Source organism: Danio rerio, chromosome 2 (assembly GCF_052040795.2).
Source record: "Danio rerio strain M-AB ecotype USA chromosome 2, GRCz13ab, whole genome shotgun sequence".
Taxonomy (NCBI): domain Eukaryota; kingdom Metazoa; phylum Chordata; class Actinopteri; order Cypriniformes; family Danionidae; genus Danio; species Danio rerio.
The window spans coordinates 57,095,989-57,110,527 of record NC_141022.1 but is presented as its reverse complement, the minus strand read 5'-3'; the positions used below and the strand labels follow the sequence as shown (position 1 = coordinate 57,110,527).

The window sequence follows — 14,539 nt, the reverse complement described above, 5'->3', positions numbered from 1 at the left end:
AATACAAATATTGAAGTCAAAATTATTATCCCCCCTGTATTTTTTTATTACAAATTCTGTTTAACTGAGAAAAGATTTTATTCAACACATTTCTAATTATAATAGTTTTAATAACTCATTTCTAATAACTGATTTATTTTATCGTTGCCATGATGACAGTAAATAATATTTGACTAGATATTTTTCAGGATACTATTCAGCATTTAAAGGTTTATTTAGGTCAATTAGGCAAGTTATAGTAATCAGGCAATCATTGTATAACGATGGTTTGTTCTGTAGACAATCAGAAAAATAAATATACTGCTTTGGGGGGCTAATAATATTGACCTTAAAATGGTTTTAAAAAATTAAAAGCTGCTTTTATTCTAGCCAAACAAATAAGGCTTTCTCCAGAAGAAAAAATATTATAGGAAATACTTGTGAAAAATTCCTTGCTCTGCTAAACATAATTTGGGAAATATTTGAAAAAGTAGGGCTAATAATTGACCCTTCGCTAAGCTATTCCCAAAAACCGCCACCCACCAATCGTGGCTTAGCAACCGTAGCTACGCGCAAGGGCTCTGTCAAGCTTTCAAGTGAGGAAAACAGGCCAGAGCGTTGTGCTTATGGACTGTGCAAATCTGACACCCGGTCTCCTAAAAGTTTCGACAGGATGATGGAATTTTTTTCCCTTTTCAAAACACAAAAACCACAGAGGAGAAATGCCAACGTGAATCAAGCTGTGTGAGGGGCACAGCTTTTTGTTTTGATATTTCTGACACATTCAGTGACCGACGCCAATAACTCACACACCTCTTACCCTTAACAGATCTAAACTGTGTTTCCTAGCAGGTTATGTTTCCCAGCTGTCTTTTCCTTTTTTTTTCTCGATATTATGAGCACGGCTCTGTTAAAGCGTTCGCCATGAATAACGTTAGCCATACTACACTGAAAAAAGTGTTGCATGCAGAACTGTTGCAAACAGTTTATTTGTGTTGAATTTAAACGAACAAATTAGGTTTAATAATGTTCAACTTAATTTGTTTGTTTAAATTCAACACAAATAAATTGTTAAGAACCACTTAACGTAAAAAAAAATTGAGTAAATCTAAGGAATCATCTTTGAATAATTTTTTTCAGTGTAATAGCGAATAAGTCATAATGACATGAGTTATTGATCCGGAAAAATACGAATCTGCGAATCTGTTGCTAACTTTACTGAACTTCATATTTGCATCTATTTAAAGCTACAAATATTTAAAATTACAAATCAACAGAACAAAACCGAGATATGATCACAATTTGAACACTTGCGATATATACTTTATACTTTACCAGCAGCTGTTTTTCAGTCATTTATAAAAAGCACACAAACATACTGACAGTTATAGGTGACTTACTGTACAGTTACATGTCAATGATGCTAATATTAGGCACTAATCCATCAGTTTCCCCTTTCTGGCTGTTCTTTCTATGAATGAACTATATAAAAGCTCTGTCCATGCGTGTTTCCTTGTCAGTTAGCAACGCTATATTTCGTTGCACAGCAATAACATTAGTCTATCAAGCTTATTGGCTAAAAATAAAGAAATCACGGTTTAATTATTATTAGATTATTTTTAAATGTCACCTTTCCTGCTGTGCATGACCTAAGCTGTTGATTGGTTAGCGTATGAGGCGGCTAGGCTAAGCTTGCTTACATTTTTATTGTATTATTAATCGGTTGCCTATTATGTCGTGAATATACCCCTGTAATGCATACTGCATTGCTTTTTTGTCTGGCCTGTCTCACCTGTTCGCCAAAAATGACATTATATCCCTGGCCATGTCTGACACCGGTGCTTAAACATTGTAAAAGCCGTGCCAAGCAAGAAAGCCTGACAGGCGTAGCAACAGTAACTACCCTGCTGAAAAATCCAGCTTAAACCAGCTTAGGCTGGTTGTAGCTGGTTGACCAGCCTGGTTTTAGAGGGGTTTTGGCCATTTCCAGGTTGGTTTCCAGCCATTTCCAGCCTGGTCTTAGCTGGTCAGGCTGGAAAATGACCAGCCAAATCCAGCTAAAACCAGCTTGACCAGCCTGGTTTAAGCTGGATATAGCTGGTTTTGGCTGGACTCCCAGCTTGGCTAGGCTGGTCAAGCTGGTTTTAGCTGGTCATCTCCCAGCCTGACCAGCTAAAACCAGGCTGGAAATGGCTGGAAACCAGCCTGGAAGTGGCCAAAACCCCTCTAAAACCAGCCTGGTCAACCAGCTAAAACCAGCCAACCAGCCTAGGCTGGTTTAAGCTGGATTTTTCAGCAGGGTAAGGAGGGCGGGGCTTAGCAAAGGGTCAGTTGTGACTTCAACTGTACATGGTAGGCCATCTAAATGGATACACCTTAATAAAATGGGAATGGTTGGTGATATTAACATCCTGTTTGTGGCACATTAGATTATGTGAGGGGGCAAACTTTTCAAGATGGGTGGTGACAATGGTGGCCATTTTGAAGTCGCAAGAAAAACAATGGTTTTTTTGGTTTTAACGTAACTTTATTCTTTCATGAGTTATTTACAAGTTTCTGACCACTTATAAAATGTGTTCAATGTGCTGTCTATTGTGTTGGATTGTCAATGCAACCCTCTTCTCCAAATCTTCACACACTAATAGCAACACCGCAGGAGAAATGCCAGCACAGGCTTACTGTATCCATAGTTTCAGGTGCTGCACATCTTGTATCTTCACACCATAGACAATTGCCATTATTTTTCTTGTGAAATTTCCAAATAGTTTGATGTGTCAAATGACCCTCTTCCTAATGAAAAAACAAAAGTTGGATCCAAGATGGCCGACTTCAAAATGACCACCACCCATCTTGAAAAGTTTGCCCGCTCACATATACTAATGTGCCACAAACAGGACGTTAATATCATCAACTATTCTCACTGTATTAAGGTGCATCCATATAAATGGCCCACCCTGTATATAAGTTGAGTGTGTGTGAAAGCAGGAGGGCGTGGCTTACCGAAACACTTGCTCTGATTGGTGGCTCTGTCCATGAACACCTTTGACGAGATGACAGATCCGAATGGAAGAAACATCTGCATGAGCTCATTATCACCAAACTCCTGCGGCAGGTGATAAATGAACAGGTTGCAGCCTTCAGGACCTGAAAACGCACACACATATTTAATATGCTGGCAACGAACTTCTTCATGAAAGTGCTATAAACAATGTGCATTAGGCATGGTGTCCTTGCTTAAACCAGCCTAAGCTGGTTGGCTGGTTTTAGCTGGTCGACCAGCCTGGTTTTAGAGGTGTTTTGGCCACTTCCAGGCTGGTTTCCAGCCATTTCCAGTCTGGTCGTAGCTGGTCAGGCTGGGGGATGACCAGCTAAAACCAGCTTGACCAGCCTAGCCAAGCTGGGAGTCCAGCCAAAACCAGCTATATCCAGCTTAAACCAGGCTGGTCAAGCTGGTTTGGGCTGGATTTGGCTGGTCATTTTCCAGCCTGACCAGCTAAGACCAGGCTGGAAATGGCTGGAAACCAGCCTGGAAATGGTCAAAACCCCTCTAAAACCAGGCTGGTCGACCAGCTAAAACCAGCCAACCAGCCCAGGCTGGTTTAAGCTGGATTTTTCAGCAGGGTTAAGATACAGCCATTATAAAACACACCTAAGTGAAGTTTTTCAAACTAATTTCGAGAGGAGCACGTGATATAATTGACTGCAGCTGGCCTCCCATCTACACTAATTACTTAGCCAATCAGATCTATCATAACTCACTATAAGTAGCCTAGCTAGATTTACTCCCTTATTTTCGTTTTCTGAAGAAACCCCCCATCCACCCCTTTCTCCTCCTTTCCCTTCTTAAAAAAGGAGAGCTCTCGAGAACCACCTGATCTCGAACACCCCTCACATACTCTATGGACCTGGCGGGAGCCCTGGGCTCAACTATCTCCGAGCTCATGGTTCTCTCCCGGGACAGCATGCCAAACCTGCTAACAGTTGTCAAACAATATCTAAGTGTGAACTCTTGAAAAACTGTTTATTTCTTTAACATTGTTTTATTTGTTCATTTGTTTTCCTTCGGCTTATTATCTTAATTCATCAAGGGTCACCACAGCACAATGAACCACCAACTTATCCAGCATATGTTTTACAAAGTGGATGCCCTTCCAGCTGCAACCCAGTACTGGAAAACATCCATACACACTCATTCACACTACGGCTAATTTAGTTTATCCAATTCCCCTATAGCGCATGTGTTTGGACTGTGGGGGAAACCGGAGCCCCCGGAGGAAATCCACACCAAATGGGGAGAACATGCAAACTCCACACAGAAACACCAACTGATCCAGCCGGGACTCGAACCAGCGACCTTCTTGCTGTGAGGCGACAGTGCTAACCACTGAGCCACCGACAATGAGTGTGTATTTTGCAATTAATACAGGATTGCCAAGTCTGCTTCAGGTTTCCACGAAATTGGGTTACATTTAATTACTTGTAACGGCTTTAATCTTTTACTCCGCCGGTTAAAGGTTTGACATATTGCGTTAATTATATTCATTCATTCATTTTCTTTTCAGCTTAGTCCCTTTATTAATCTGGGGTCGCTACAGCGGAATGAACCACCAACTATTCCAGCATTTGTGTTACGCAGCGGATGCCTTTCCAGGCACAACCCATCACTGGGAAACATCCACACACACTCATTCACACACACACACTCATACACTACAGTCAATTCTAGCTTACCCAATTCACCTATACAACATCTCTTTGGACTGTGGGCCTAACCAGAGCACCCGGAGGAAACCCACACGGCACGCGAACACAGGGAGAACATGCAAACGCCACACAGAAATGACAACTGACCCAGCCAAGGCTCGAACCAGCGATCTTCTTGCTGTGAGGTGAACGTGCTACCCACGGCGCCTCCCGCAAAAATTAGATTTACATGATATTTGTTCATTCATTCATTCATTTTCTTGTCGGCTTAGTCCCTTTATTAATCCGGGGTCGCCACAGCGGAATGAACCGCCAGCTTATCCAGCAATTTTTTACGCAGCGGATGCCCTTCCAGCCGCAACCCATCTCTGGGAAAATGATATTTGTTATGATATAAAATTGATATTTGATCATTGATAAACACACTGTGCGAGGATGATGAAATAGAGCAAACACATTTTGTGAGGTGCAGGAGCTCTACAGGCTGTTTTAGTTTCCACGGTAACAGATCAGCAGAACCGTTTAGGATTGTTTTTAAATAATAACAGCAAAATCATATGTGATCTACAGAAGAGTGTCAGTCGATTTACAAAGGCTGTTTCTCAATATGCGTTCTTCAGCGGTCTTGCGTACTCGTGTTCTCGTGCAACGTCATCATCAGCTGCCTAAGTTCAGTTCCAATACTCAAGACCGCAAGTACGGAGGACGCGTGAAACCTCCCGGATGTGATCTTGATATCGAGGACGCACCGATGCAGACTTGAGCACCGAACTCGCTCTGGAAGTCCCAGAAGTCATTGCGACTGGAGGTGGAAAGTGCAGCATTTTATTTAGATTTATTATTAAAGTTCAGAGATATCACTTATTTACCTCAGGAGTTTCCCTAAATAAAATGGTGAAAGTAAACATTAACATCTTAATAAAGGTATTAACACATTAAGGGTGTTTGTTTGCTGAAATTCGTATTAAAATGTGTTTTATTTATATTGTGCAGGGTATATTTATAATGCTTTTATGCACAGTATATATTTTGAAGAGGGGAAAAACAATAAATCGTTGTATGAGTGCTGTAATGTTTAAATAATTTCCATTTAAAACGCGTGAAGGTCATGTGACCATCAGGAAGAACGCAGCATCTCATTTCTCAAAGGACGTGTTCTCTGCCCTCGCGGTCTCCTGAGTTCGTTCTTCCGAGGACACCTGGCAAGACCGATCTCCATAAGAGCGCAAGTCCATTCTCTGCGTTCTTGGAATTGAGAAACAGCCAAATTAATTATTTTTATTAACTCTTTTAATTGAACTTAATTTCAGAAGTTTGGAGTTTACTTCAGCCCGAGTTTGTAAATCATTTTGGCATTTACACTAGATGGCACAGGGCAGTCACATGACACCATGCCTGCTGGGCTGTAAACCTTAAGGATGGCAGATTTTTTAGGATAATCCGAATATAAAATTATTTTAAATGAAGAAATGTATCATGCAAATTATGCCAAATGTGTATATTTTACGAATGGGCAGTGACATATTTTGAGGTTTGATAGGCTCATGATGGAGTCAGACACAATATTCATTCTGTTTCCACTGCAGCAAGACTTTATATTCGATACTGGACATTATTTCTGTTCAGTGACAAGACTTTTGTCTAAACAAAGTCAGACCTTACTGTCCTCATTAATTTTTTAAAAATTAAGGCATGATCACATTTTATTTTGGTAAAATAAGCGTAATCTAGAGGCCTTTACCTTTCATATAAGCCACTTCTGATACCAAATGATCAACTAGAAATCAAGTTATTATTTGTATTTCCTGAAACCTGGATAGGCGACAAGACTTTTGTCAGGTAGTTGTAGTTTACTCAAACACATAGTAAACTGAATACCTCAAAAAATCACATTCTAAAAGTGATGTAATCAAAAGTGAGGATTCTAAAACGGAACTCAGTTGCAACACAGGAAAAAGAGTTACTCTTTGATACTCCTAGACAGGAATATATACAGCATGAAGTGAATTTCATTCGGAGAGAGCTACTACAGGGAGGCATTTTACCTTCTCTCTGCTGCTGCTGTTGCTGCTGGATGATCTGCGCAGGCTGTGGCAGTGTCTGGCCTATAGGGGTCAGTGTTGTGGCAGGATATATGGCTGCGCAAGCATACAGGAGGAAGAGAAAGAGGGACAGATGAGGCAAGAATAAGGACAAGACGAAGGCTGACCTTTATATGCTAATGAAATATGACAGGATCACAGTGCAATGAATTCTGAAGGCACGTTCATCATATATCAAACTGATTCAAAGCGGCAGATCTCCAGGCGTCCGTATGATAGCTGTAATATCCAGAAAATTCAAATACAACCTGAGGTTTCAATCACAGCAAAGTCACCTACTAGCAATAACACTCCGCCAGGAAAGTTATTTTTCTGTCAAAGTGACATCTGAGGGGGAAAAAAATATCAACCGCAGTGGATGAAACGTCTCAAATTAGATTTTTTTTAAACATCGGATCATTTCTGCCGAATGAGATGGAATGAGATTACATGGAGAGCAAATGTTTTTTGAACAAACGTCTCAAACTGAGCTCGGGTTTAGAGAGATGCTTACATGATTTCTCCTGAACACCAAGATTTTAGCGTTTGTGTGTGTGTGTGTGTGTTTACATTTGTAGTTTGATTCTTTTTGGTTCATTTGTTTGTAACTGGATGACATGGTGGCTCAGTGGTTAGCCCTGTCACCTCACAGCAAGAAGGTTGCTGGTTCAAGTCCCGGCTGGGTCAGCTGGCGTTTCTGTATGGAGTTTGCATGTACAAACCAGTCCAAACCAGGCCCGTGCACAGACCCTTACAGGGGCAGGTGCTCAACGCAATCTAAAATTAAAGAGAGGGTGGGGGTGTGGTGGGATGATGTGAAGTGAACGCCGGCAGGGGGGGTGGTGGTATGCGCAATCGCAAAGTGAAGTGCGGGGGGAGGGAGGGGTGGGGCGTAGGTTGGGGGGTGAGGGGTGTGTGTGTTGGATCGCAAAGTGAAGGGCGGGGGTGGTGGGGTTGCGAGAAGGGTGGGGGTCGGTCAAGGCAGAGGGGCAGTGGCTCTAGCCACCGGGCCACCCCCCTGTGCACGGCCCTGGTCCAAACACATGCACTGTAGGTGAATTGAATCAACTAAAGTCGCCGTAGTGTGTAAATGAGGGTGTATGGATGTTTCCCAGTACTGGGTTGCAGCTGGAAGGGCATCCACTGAGTAAAAAATATGCTGGCGGTTCATTCCACTGTGGCGACCTCTGATGAATAAAGGGACTAAGCTGAGGTAAATTAAATGAATGAATGTTTGTAACTGGTGTTGGGTGCTTTGTTGCACACTCAATACTAAAAAAGTTAAATAAATACAGTATCAGGTTTTCTTAAAGGGCCATGAAACCCCCTCATTTCAGCAGGGTGTTTTCACACATCTACTTTGGAAAAAGTCAGAAAAGTGGGCGTGTCCAGCTGTGTTTAGGGGGAGTGTCGGAGGAACTAAAGTGGGATGGTGTGGGAGTGTCTATTTGGGCACGCACGAGTTTCAGAGTCAAAACAAACACACACACACAAACACGTGAGAAAGTGATAGTGTAAACATGGAAATCTGTAGTCGAATTATTTGCCAAATTATTAAATGGTGGACTTAAACTGCAGTTTGGCTCTTTCATTCAGGAAATTCATTCATGTCCCTCGCGAAAAACGAGATATTTGATTCGAGGAACTGCTCTAAGCGTGTATTTTTCATGCAATGTTTGAAACCGCACGGCGAATGAACCTTCCGCATTTCCCGGAAACTTAGATGCACACGGCAGGTAGTGTCAGAAAGCCGCGTGTGTTATTCCGGTCACTAAATGCGGCGAAAATCCTACACGAGGTTAAAGTTTGGTTGTGGTGCTAACATGTTTACACTCGGTGCAATAGTTAACTTAGTTCGATACGAACAAACTAAATAAACAAAGAGCGCTGGTCGCTCACTTACCAAATCTGTAGAGACAGGACAATCACCAGCAACTAGAGCCGCGTCTTTATTAAGAGAAGACTACAAGCGAATCCGGATCTCAGCGTTTGCAGATGAGAACAGCTCTCAGGTAAACAATAATCCTCCTTAGACACGTAAGTTATTGTTGTCGAGCGTCGCGTACACTGTTAATCCACACGTGACTCCAGCTGCGCTCTCACAGAGAGAAAATGAAAACAAAACTTCACTGCAGCAAACTATAAAAGCAACACTTCACGCTTGTTTTGCCAACACAACGTGGCGTCTCTGTCGTCTAAACACTGTGACAGTAATGAATATTAATGAAGTTGCACAATAGAGCGCGCTGATTGGTTTGAACCAAGCCTTACTCATGCATTAATGCATCACACTGTAAGACGTAATAAGACACGCTCTGGCACAGACGTCCAGTCTGCACGCTGGAATACAACGCTATTATGTCATGACCGTGACGCAGCTTCAAAAATCCGTTTCAAACCGGAAGTACGAATTTGCTTGAAATAACGCAAAAACAACCAATTTACACTTTTTAGTGAAATATAGGTGTCCTAATAGTGTTTTTAGCAGTGTGGGACACATATACGACTGTCAACAGCTCAAAAAATGTGTTTTGGTGTTTCGTGACCCTTTAAGTACTGGAGGTACCAAGGACCAAGTCAGCCCATTTCTAGATGCAATCAGTGAAAGTTGCCAATTACACAGTTTAAAATTTCGTCCTGGTGTGTTTGTTGTTTTGTTCCTGGCATGGTGTTCTCGTTCTTAGCGCTTCCGTCGGTTGGCACTTGGATCGAAAACATGCATGCCGCATGTGAGTGCACAGCAAGTGCACAGTAAGGGTTTTTTTTATCCTGAGCTTGTGTCTTGCGTCCTGTTTGTGTTGTGTTGAGCACGTGGTTCAGGTTTACATGCGCCGCATGCTTTAGTGTTGAGTTTTATGTAAACGTGCAGTTAATGAGTGCTCTCATTGGCTGCGTACTCTAGTCCTGAGCACATGGCTTGTGTTGTGACTTTGTACTATGTGCTCTCCCGTCTATTGTCTTGTCGCACCCACCTTGTTATCTCATTATTTATCGTTATGTTCACCTGCCCTCTTGTCAGTTTATTGGTTTGCTGTTCTTATTTGTTCTCCTAGTGTGCTTTGTCTGGTGCTGGTCCATCATCGTTGTTCTTCTGTCCGTCAAGTCAAGCCAAGCCGAGTCAAGTCAAGTCGAGTTAGTTTTGTTTTGTTGCTATATTTTCCACCCACAGGGTTGTCGCTTTTTGTTTTTTTTAAATATTAAAATTTTTTGTTCTACGCATTTGGGTCCTCGCTACATCCTTCCCAACACCCAACCCTGACAGTATTGCTGAGTTTCTGAAAATTTTTACAGCATTTTCCCAAAATATATGTAAAGTTTTGCCCAGATTGTATAGTTGAGTTAAGTTATGTCAAAGTAAGATTTGTCACCTAAAATCATTCCATTTGCTGAAACACAAAGAAAGTTGTGGCCCAATAAAAACTAAATTAAGACTTTTACCTTTTCCCAACAGGGAAAACCAGCAACAATCAAGAATGCATGATTATTTGGTGTCGTGGCTTTGCAATCAAAACATGTGATTATAATAGAAGTCAATGGCCCCAAAACAGCCACCAACATAATGAAAGGATAGTCAGTTTAAACACTACACAAAGTTTTCGAGAAGAGCATCTTTGAGAAACAAGCACCTGTGTATTGCTGGACGCCAGTGAATGCTTGCTGGAGCGTGTCGGCTGCGGTTGGGCTCTGGGTCGAGTACGGCGGCAACCCATTGGTGTAAACCGCCTCCACCGGATGACCATTGGGTTGGTGCGGGATCCCGCTGAATCCGTTCACTATTGGGGTCACGATGCTCGGCACGGCGGAGGAAGCCAGATTAGCCGGAGGAGAGCTCAAACCTGCGGACGATAAAATAAAGAAACTCTTCAAACTTTTCAAACCTTTTTATTATTACGTCTGTAATTCAAATATTTTTCCAAATGATGTTTAACAGAGCAGACATTTTTTCAGTTTTTCCTAAATTTTTATTTTTTTTCTGAAGAAAGTCTGAAAGAATGTCTGTAACATTACAAAGCGTACCCTAGTCTAGCCTTGCAGTGTTGATGTTGTTTTGTCGCCTGTATTGACCTTATTGCCTGTGACCTATGGTTTTGGATTATCCTCATGCTACCGTTTGCTCCTGTTATGACAGACTGACTAAGTTGTAAATAATCTGCATTTGCAATAGTCCTATCTCTTGCAAATAACCGGAAAACACTCACTATCACCCGAACTACAGTTTTACCACTGAACTGCACTACATTTCACATCAGGCACCTAACATACACACCAGTTCTGGTTCACCCTTGATTACTTGCACATGGCTGCAGCTCTTGAAGACTGATTAGTTCCATTACCTCACATTCTCACACATATTGCTGAGTCTTGTTGGTCTGTAACATTACAAAGTGTACCCTAGTCTAGCCTTGCTGTGTTTTCTGACCCTTGTTTTGTCCTTTGTTGATGTTGTTTTGCCACCTGTATTGACCTTATTGCCAGTGACCTCGACCTACGCTTTTGGATTCCCCTGATGCTAACTTTTGCTCCTGTTTTGACCATTTGAAAAAGTTGTAAATAATTTGCATTTGCAATAGTTCTTGCTCTTGCAGATCACTGGAAAACACTCACTTTCACCAGAACTGCAATTCTACCACTGAACTGCACAACATCTCCTGTCAGGCACCTCAAACACATACCAGTTCAGGATCACCCCTGATTACTTGCACACGGCTGTATCTCTTGAAGATTGATTAGTTGGACTATCTCACATTCACACATATATTGCTGAGTCTTGTTTGCCTGTAAAGTTACAAAATGTACCCTAGTCTAGCCTTGCCGTGTTTCCTGACTCTTATTTTGTTCTGTGTTGATGTTGTTTTGCCACCAGTACTGACCTTTTTGCTTGTGACCTCGACCTACGCTTTTGGATTACCCTCATGCTACCGTTTGCTCTTGTTTTGACCATCTGACAAAGTTGTAAATAATCTGCATTTGCAATAGTTCTAGCTCTTGCAAATCACTGGAAAACACTCACTATCACCTGACCTACATTTCAGCCATTGAACTGCACTACATTTCCCATCAGTCACCACACACACATGCCAGTTTTGGATCACCCCTGATTACTTGCACCTGGCTGTAGCTCATGAAGATTGATTAGTTGGACTATCTCACATTCACAAATATATTGCTGAGTCTTGTTTGCCTGTAAAGTTACAAAGCGTACTCTAGTCTAGCCTTGCCGTGTTTCCTGACTCTTGTTTTGTTCTGTGTTGATGTTGTTTTGGCACTAGTATGGACCTCTTTGCTTGTGACCTCGACCTACGCTTTTGGATTACCCTCATGCTTACGTCTGCTCCTGTTTTGAACGTCTGACAACGTTGTAAATAATCTGTATTTGCAATAGTTCTATCTCTTGCAGATCACTGGAAAACACTCACTATCACCCAAACTACAAGTCTGCCATTGAACTGCACAACATTTCCCATCAGTCACCTCACACACATGCCAGTTTTGGATCACCCCTGATTACTTGCACCTGGCTGTAGCTCATGAAGATTGATTAGTTGGACTATCTCACATTCACAAATATATTGCTGAGTCTTGTTTGCCTGTAAAGTTACAAAGCGTACTCTAGTCTAGCCTTGCCTTGTTTCCTGACTCTTGTTTTGTTCTGTGTTGATGTTGTTTTGGCACTAGTATGGACCTCTTTGCTTGTGACCTCGACCTACGCTTTTGGATTACCCTCATGCTTACGTCTGCTCCTGTTTTGAACGTCTGACAACGTTGTAAATAATCTGTATTTGCAATAGTTCTATCTCCTGCAGATCACTGGAAAACACTCACTATCACCCAAACTACAAGTCTGCCATTGAACTGCACAACATTTCTCATCAGGCACCTCACACACATACCAAATCTGTATCACCCCTGATTACTTGCACACAGCTGTAGCTCATAAAGACTGCCTATATTGACCTCTTTTGCATGTGACCTCGACTACCCTTTTGGATTACCCTCATGCTACTCTTTGCTCCTGCTTACACCACTGCCTGTCTGACAAAGTGGTAGATAATCTGCATTTGAACATTGTACCCAAACTCCTTTTAACAATTAACTTCGTTAGGCCTTTAAATTGCACTTTAAAATATGAAAATATTGTCAAAATTATGCTGTTTTGTTATTCTAGCAGTATTTTATTGAGTAGCAATTGCTGTTTTTGGTAATAATCATATATATTTCCATACATATTACCATATAATAATAATAATATATATATATATATATATATATATATATATATATATATATATATATATATATATATATATATATATATATATATATATATATATATATATATATATATATATATATATATATATATATATATATTAAAATACAAACATAATAAAAATGTTCATGTTAATGTTTAAGTTTTAGTAATCGGGTTTGTGTTTTTTTGTTGTTTATTTTCTTGACAACCAGCTGGAAAACAATGAATTCTAATGTTTCTATGTTTTATTTACAGTCAGCAATTATTTCAAATACGTTTTGTTTTGCTTTACCATTTTAGGTGTAGGTAATTATAATAATCCTATTTTTAAAATAAAATTAAAAAAGTTTCTGCAAAGTTGTTACTGTTTGCAACAGGCATATGAATAATATAATAGTGAGACAAGTCTAGAAAATTGATGCAAAAAATTCAACTTTATATTATTATATCAATATATAATTTATTATTAATGATTTTCACAAAAAATATTAAATAATAATCATAATAATGGTGATGATAATGATAATGATAATAATAATAATAATAATAATAATAATAATAATAATTAGTATTATTTTCATAATTATTATAATTATAATTATTGTGTAATTATTATTATTATTATTATTAGATTATCATATATAATTATTATTATTGGCTGTAGTGTATGTGTGTGAATGAGTGTGCATGGGTGTTTCCCAGTATCGGGTTGCAGCTGGAAGGGCACCCACTGTGTAAAACATATTCTGGAATAGTTGGCGGTTCATTCCGCTGTTGTGACCCTGGATTAATAAAGGGACTAAGCCAAAACAGAAAATGAATGAATGAATGAGTTGGCGGTTCATTCCATCGTGATCACCCTGATGAATATAGGGACTAAGTCAAAGTAAAATTAATGAATTAATTAATGAAGCCTTACAAAAACTCAAAATCCCAACAACTCCAGTCCTGCAGAAAATGCGCATACAATTCTTTCAGGTAAGTGTCAGATCTCAACACAACCACATGAAGCCTGATAAATGTTTGTGTGTGTGTTTGTGAGAGCAGCACAGGACCGCAGATGTATGATGCAGAAGCTGATTATACACACACGTCTGCAGGCGGTTTCTAATGTTGGACAGATCAACACGCTTCAACTTCACTGTCAATCAGAGCGCAGAAGAGCAGGTGCTCAGAAAAACACACTCCGCCAGGCTTAAAGAGGTGCAAATACATACACACACACACACACACACACACACACACACAGACACACACACACACACACACACACACACACACACACACAAACACAAACACTTAAAACACACACACAAACAAAACACACACACAGACCTACGCATAAATACTCACACACATAAACACACACACTTACACATAAACACGACCACACACACACAAGAAAGCACGCACACACACACACACTCACAAGCATAAAGACACACACACTTATGCATAAACAAATACACAACCACATACACCTAAGCGTTAACACACACTAAGACACACCAACACACACAAA

General features: G+C 40.5%; 1 protein-coding gene and 1 long non-coding RNA gene across 5 annotated transcripts in view; one reads left to right on the top strand and one right to left on the bottom strand.

Moving 5' to 3' along the window:
* Nucleotides 1-14,539, top strand: part of LOC147846549 (uncharacterized) — a 1,651,758-nt gene that overhangs the window by 1,089,994 nt on the left and 547,225 nt on the right. The gene's annotated exons all lie outside the window — the stretch shown is intronic.
* Nucleotides 1-14,539, bottom strand: part of LOC141378996 (CUGBP Elav-like family member 5) — a 232,951-nt gene that overhangs the window by 3,268 nt on the left and 215,144 nt on the right. For all 4 annotated transcript variants that reach the window (XR_015478995.1, XR_015478994.1, XM_087241484.1 and 1 more), the window contains 3 exons: nucleotides 10,391-10,600; nucleotides 6,729-6,821; nucleotides 2,980-3,123 (listed from right to left, as the gene is read on the bottom strand). Coding sequence is in view for 2 of the 4 variants with exons in the window: in XM_087241484.1 (XP_087097610.1) it covers nucleotides 2,980-3,123; nucleotides 6,729-6,821; nucleotides 10,391-10,600 (447 nt within the window). In the remaining 2 variants the exon portion in view is untranslated. The remainder of the gene's footprint in view (nucleotides 1-2,979; nucleotides 3,124-6,728; nucleotides 6,822-10,390; nucleotides 10,601-14,539) is intronic.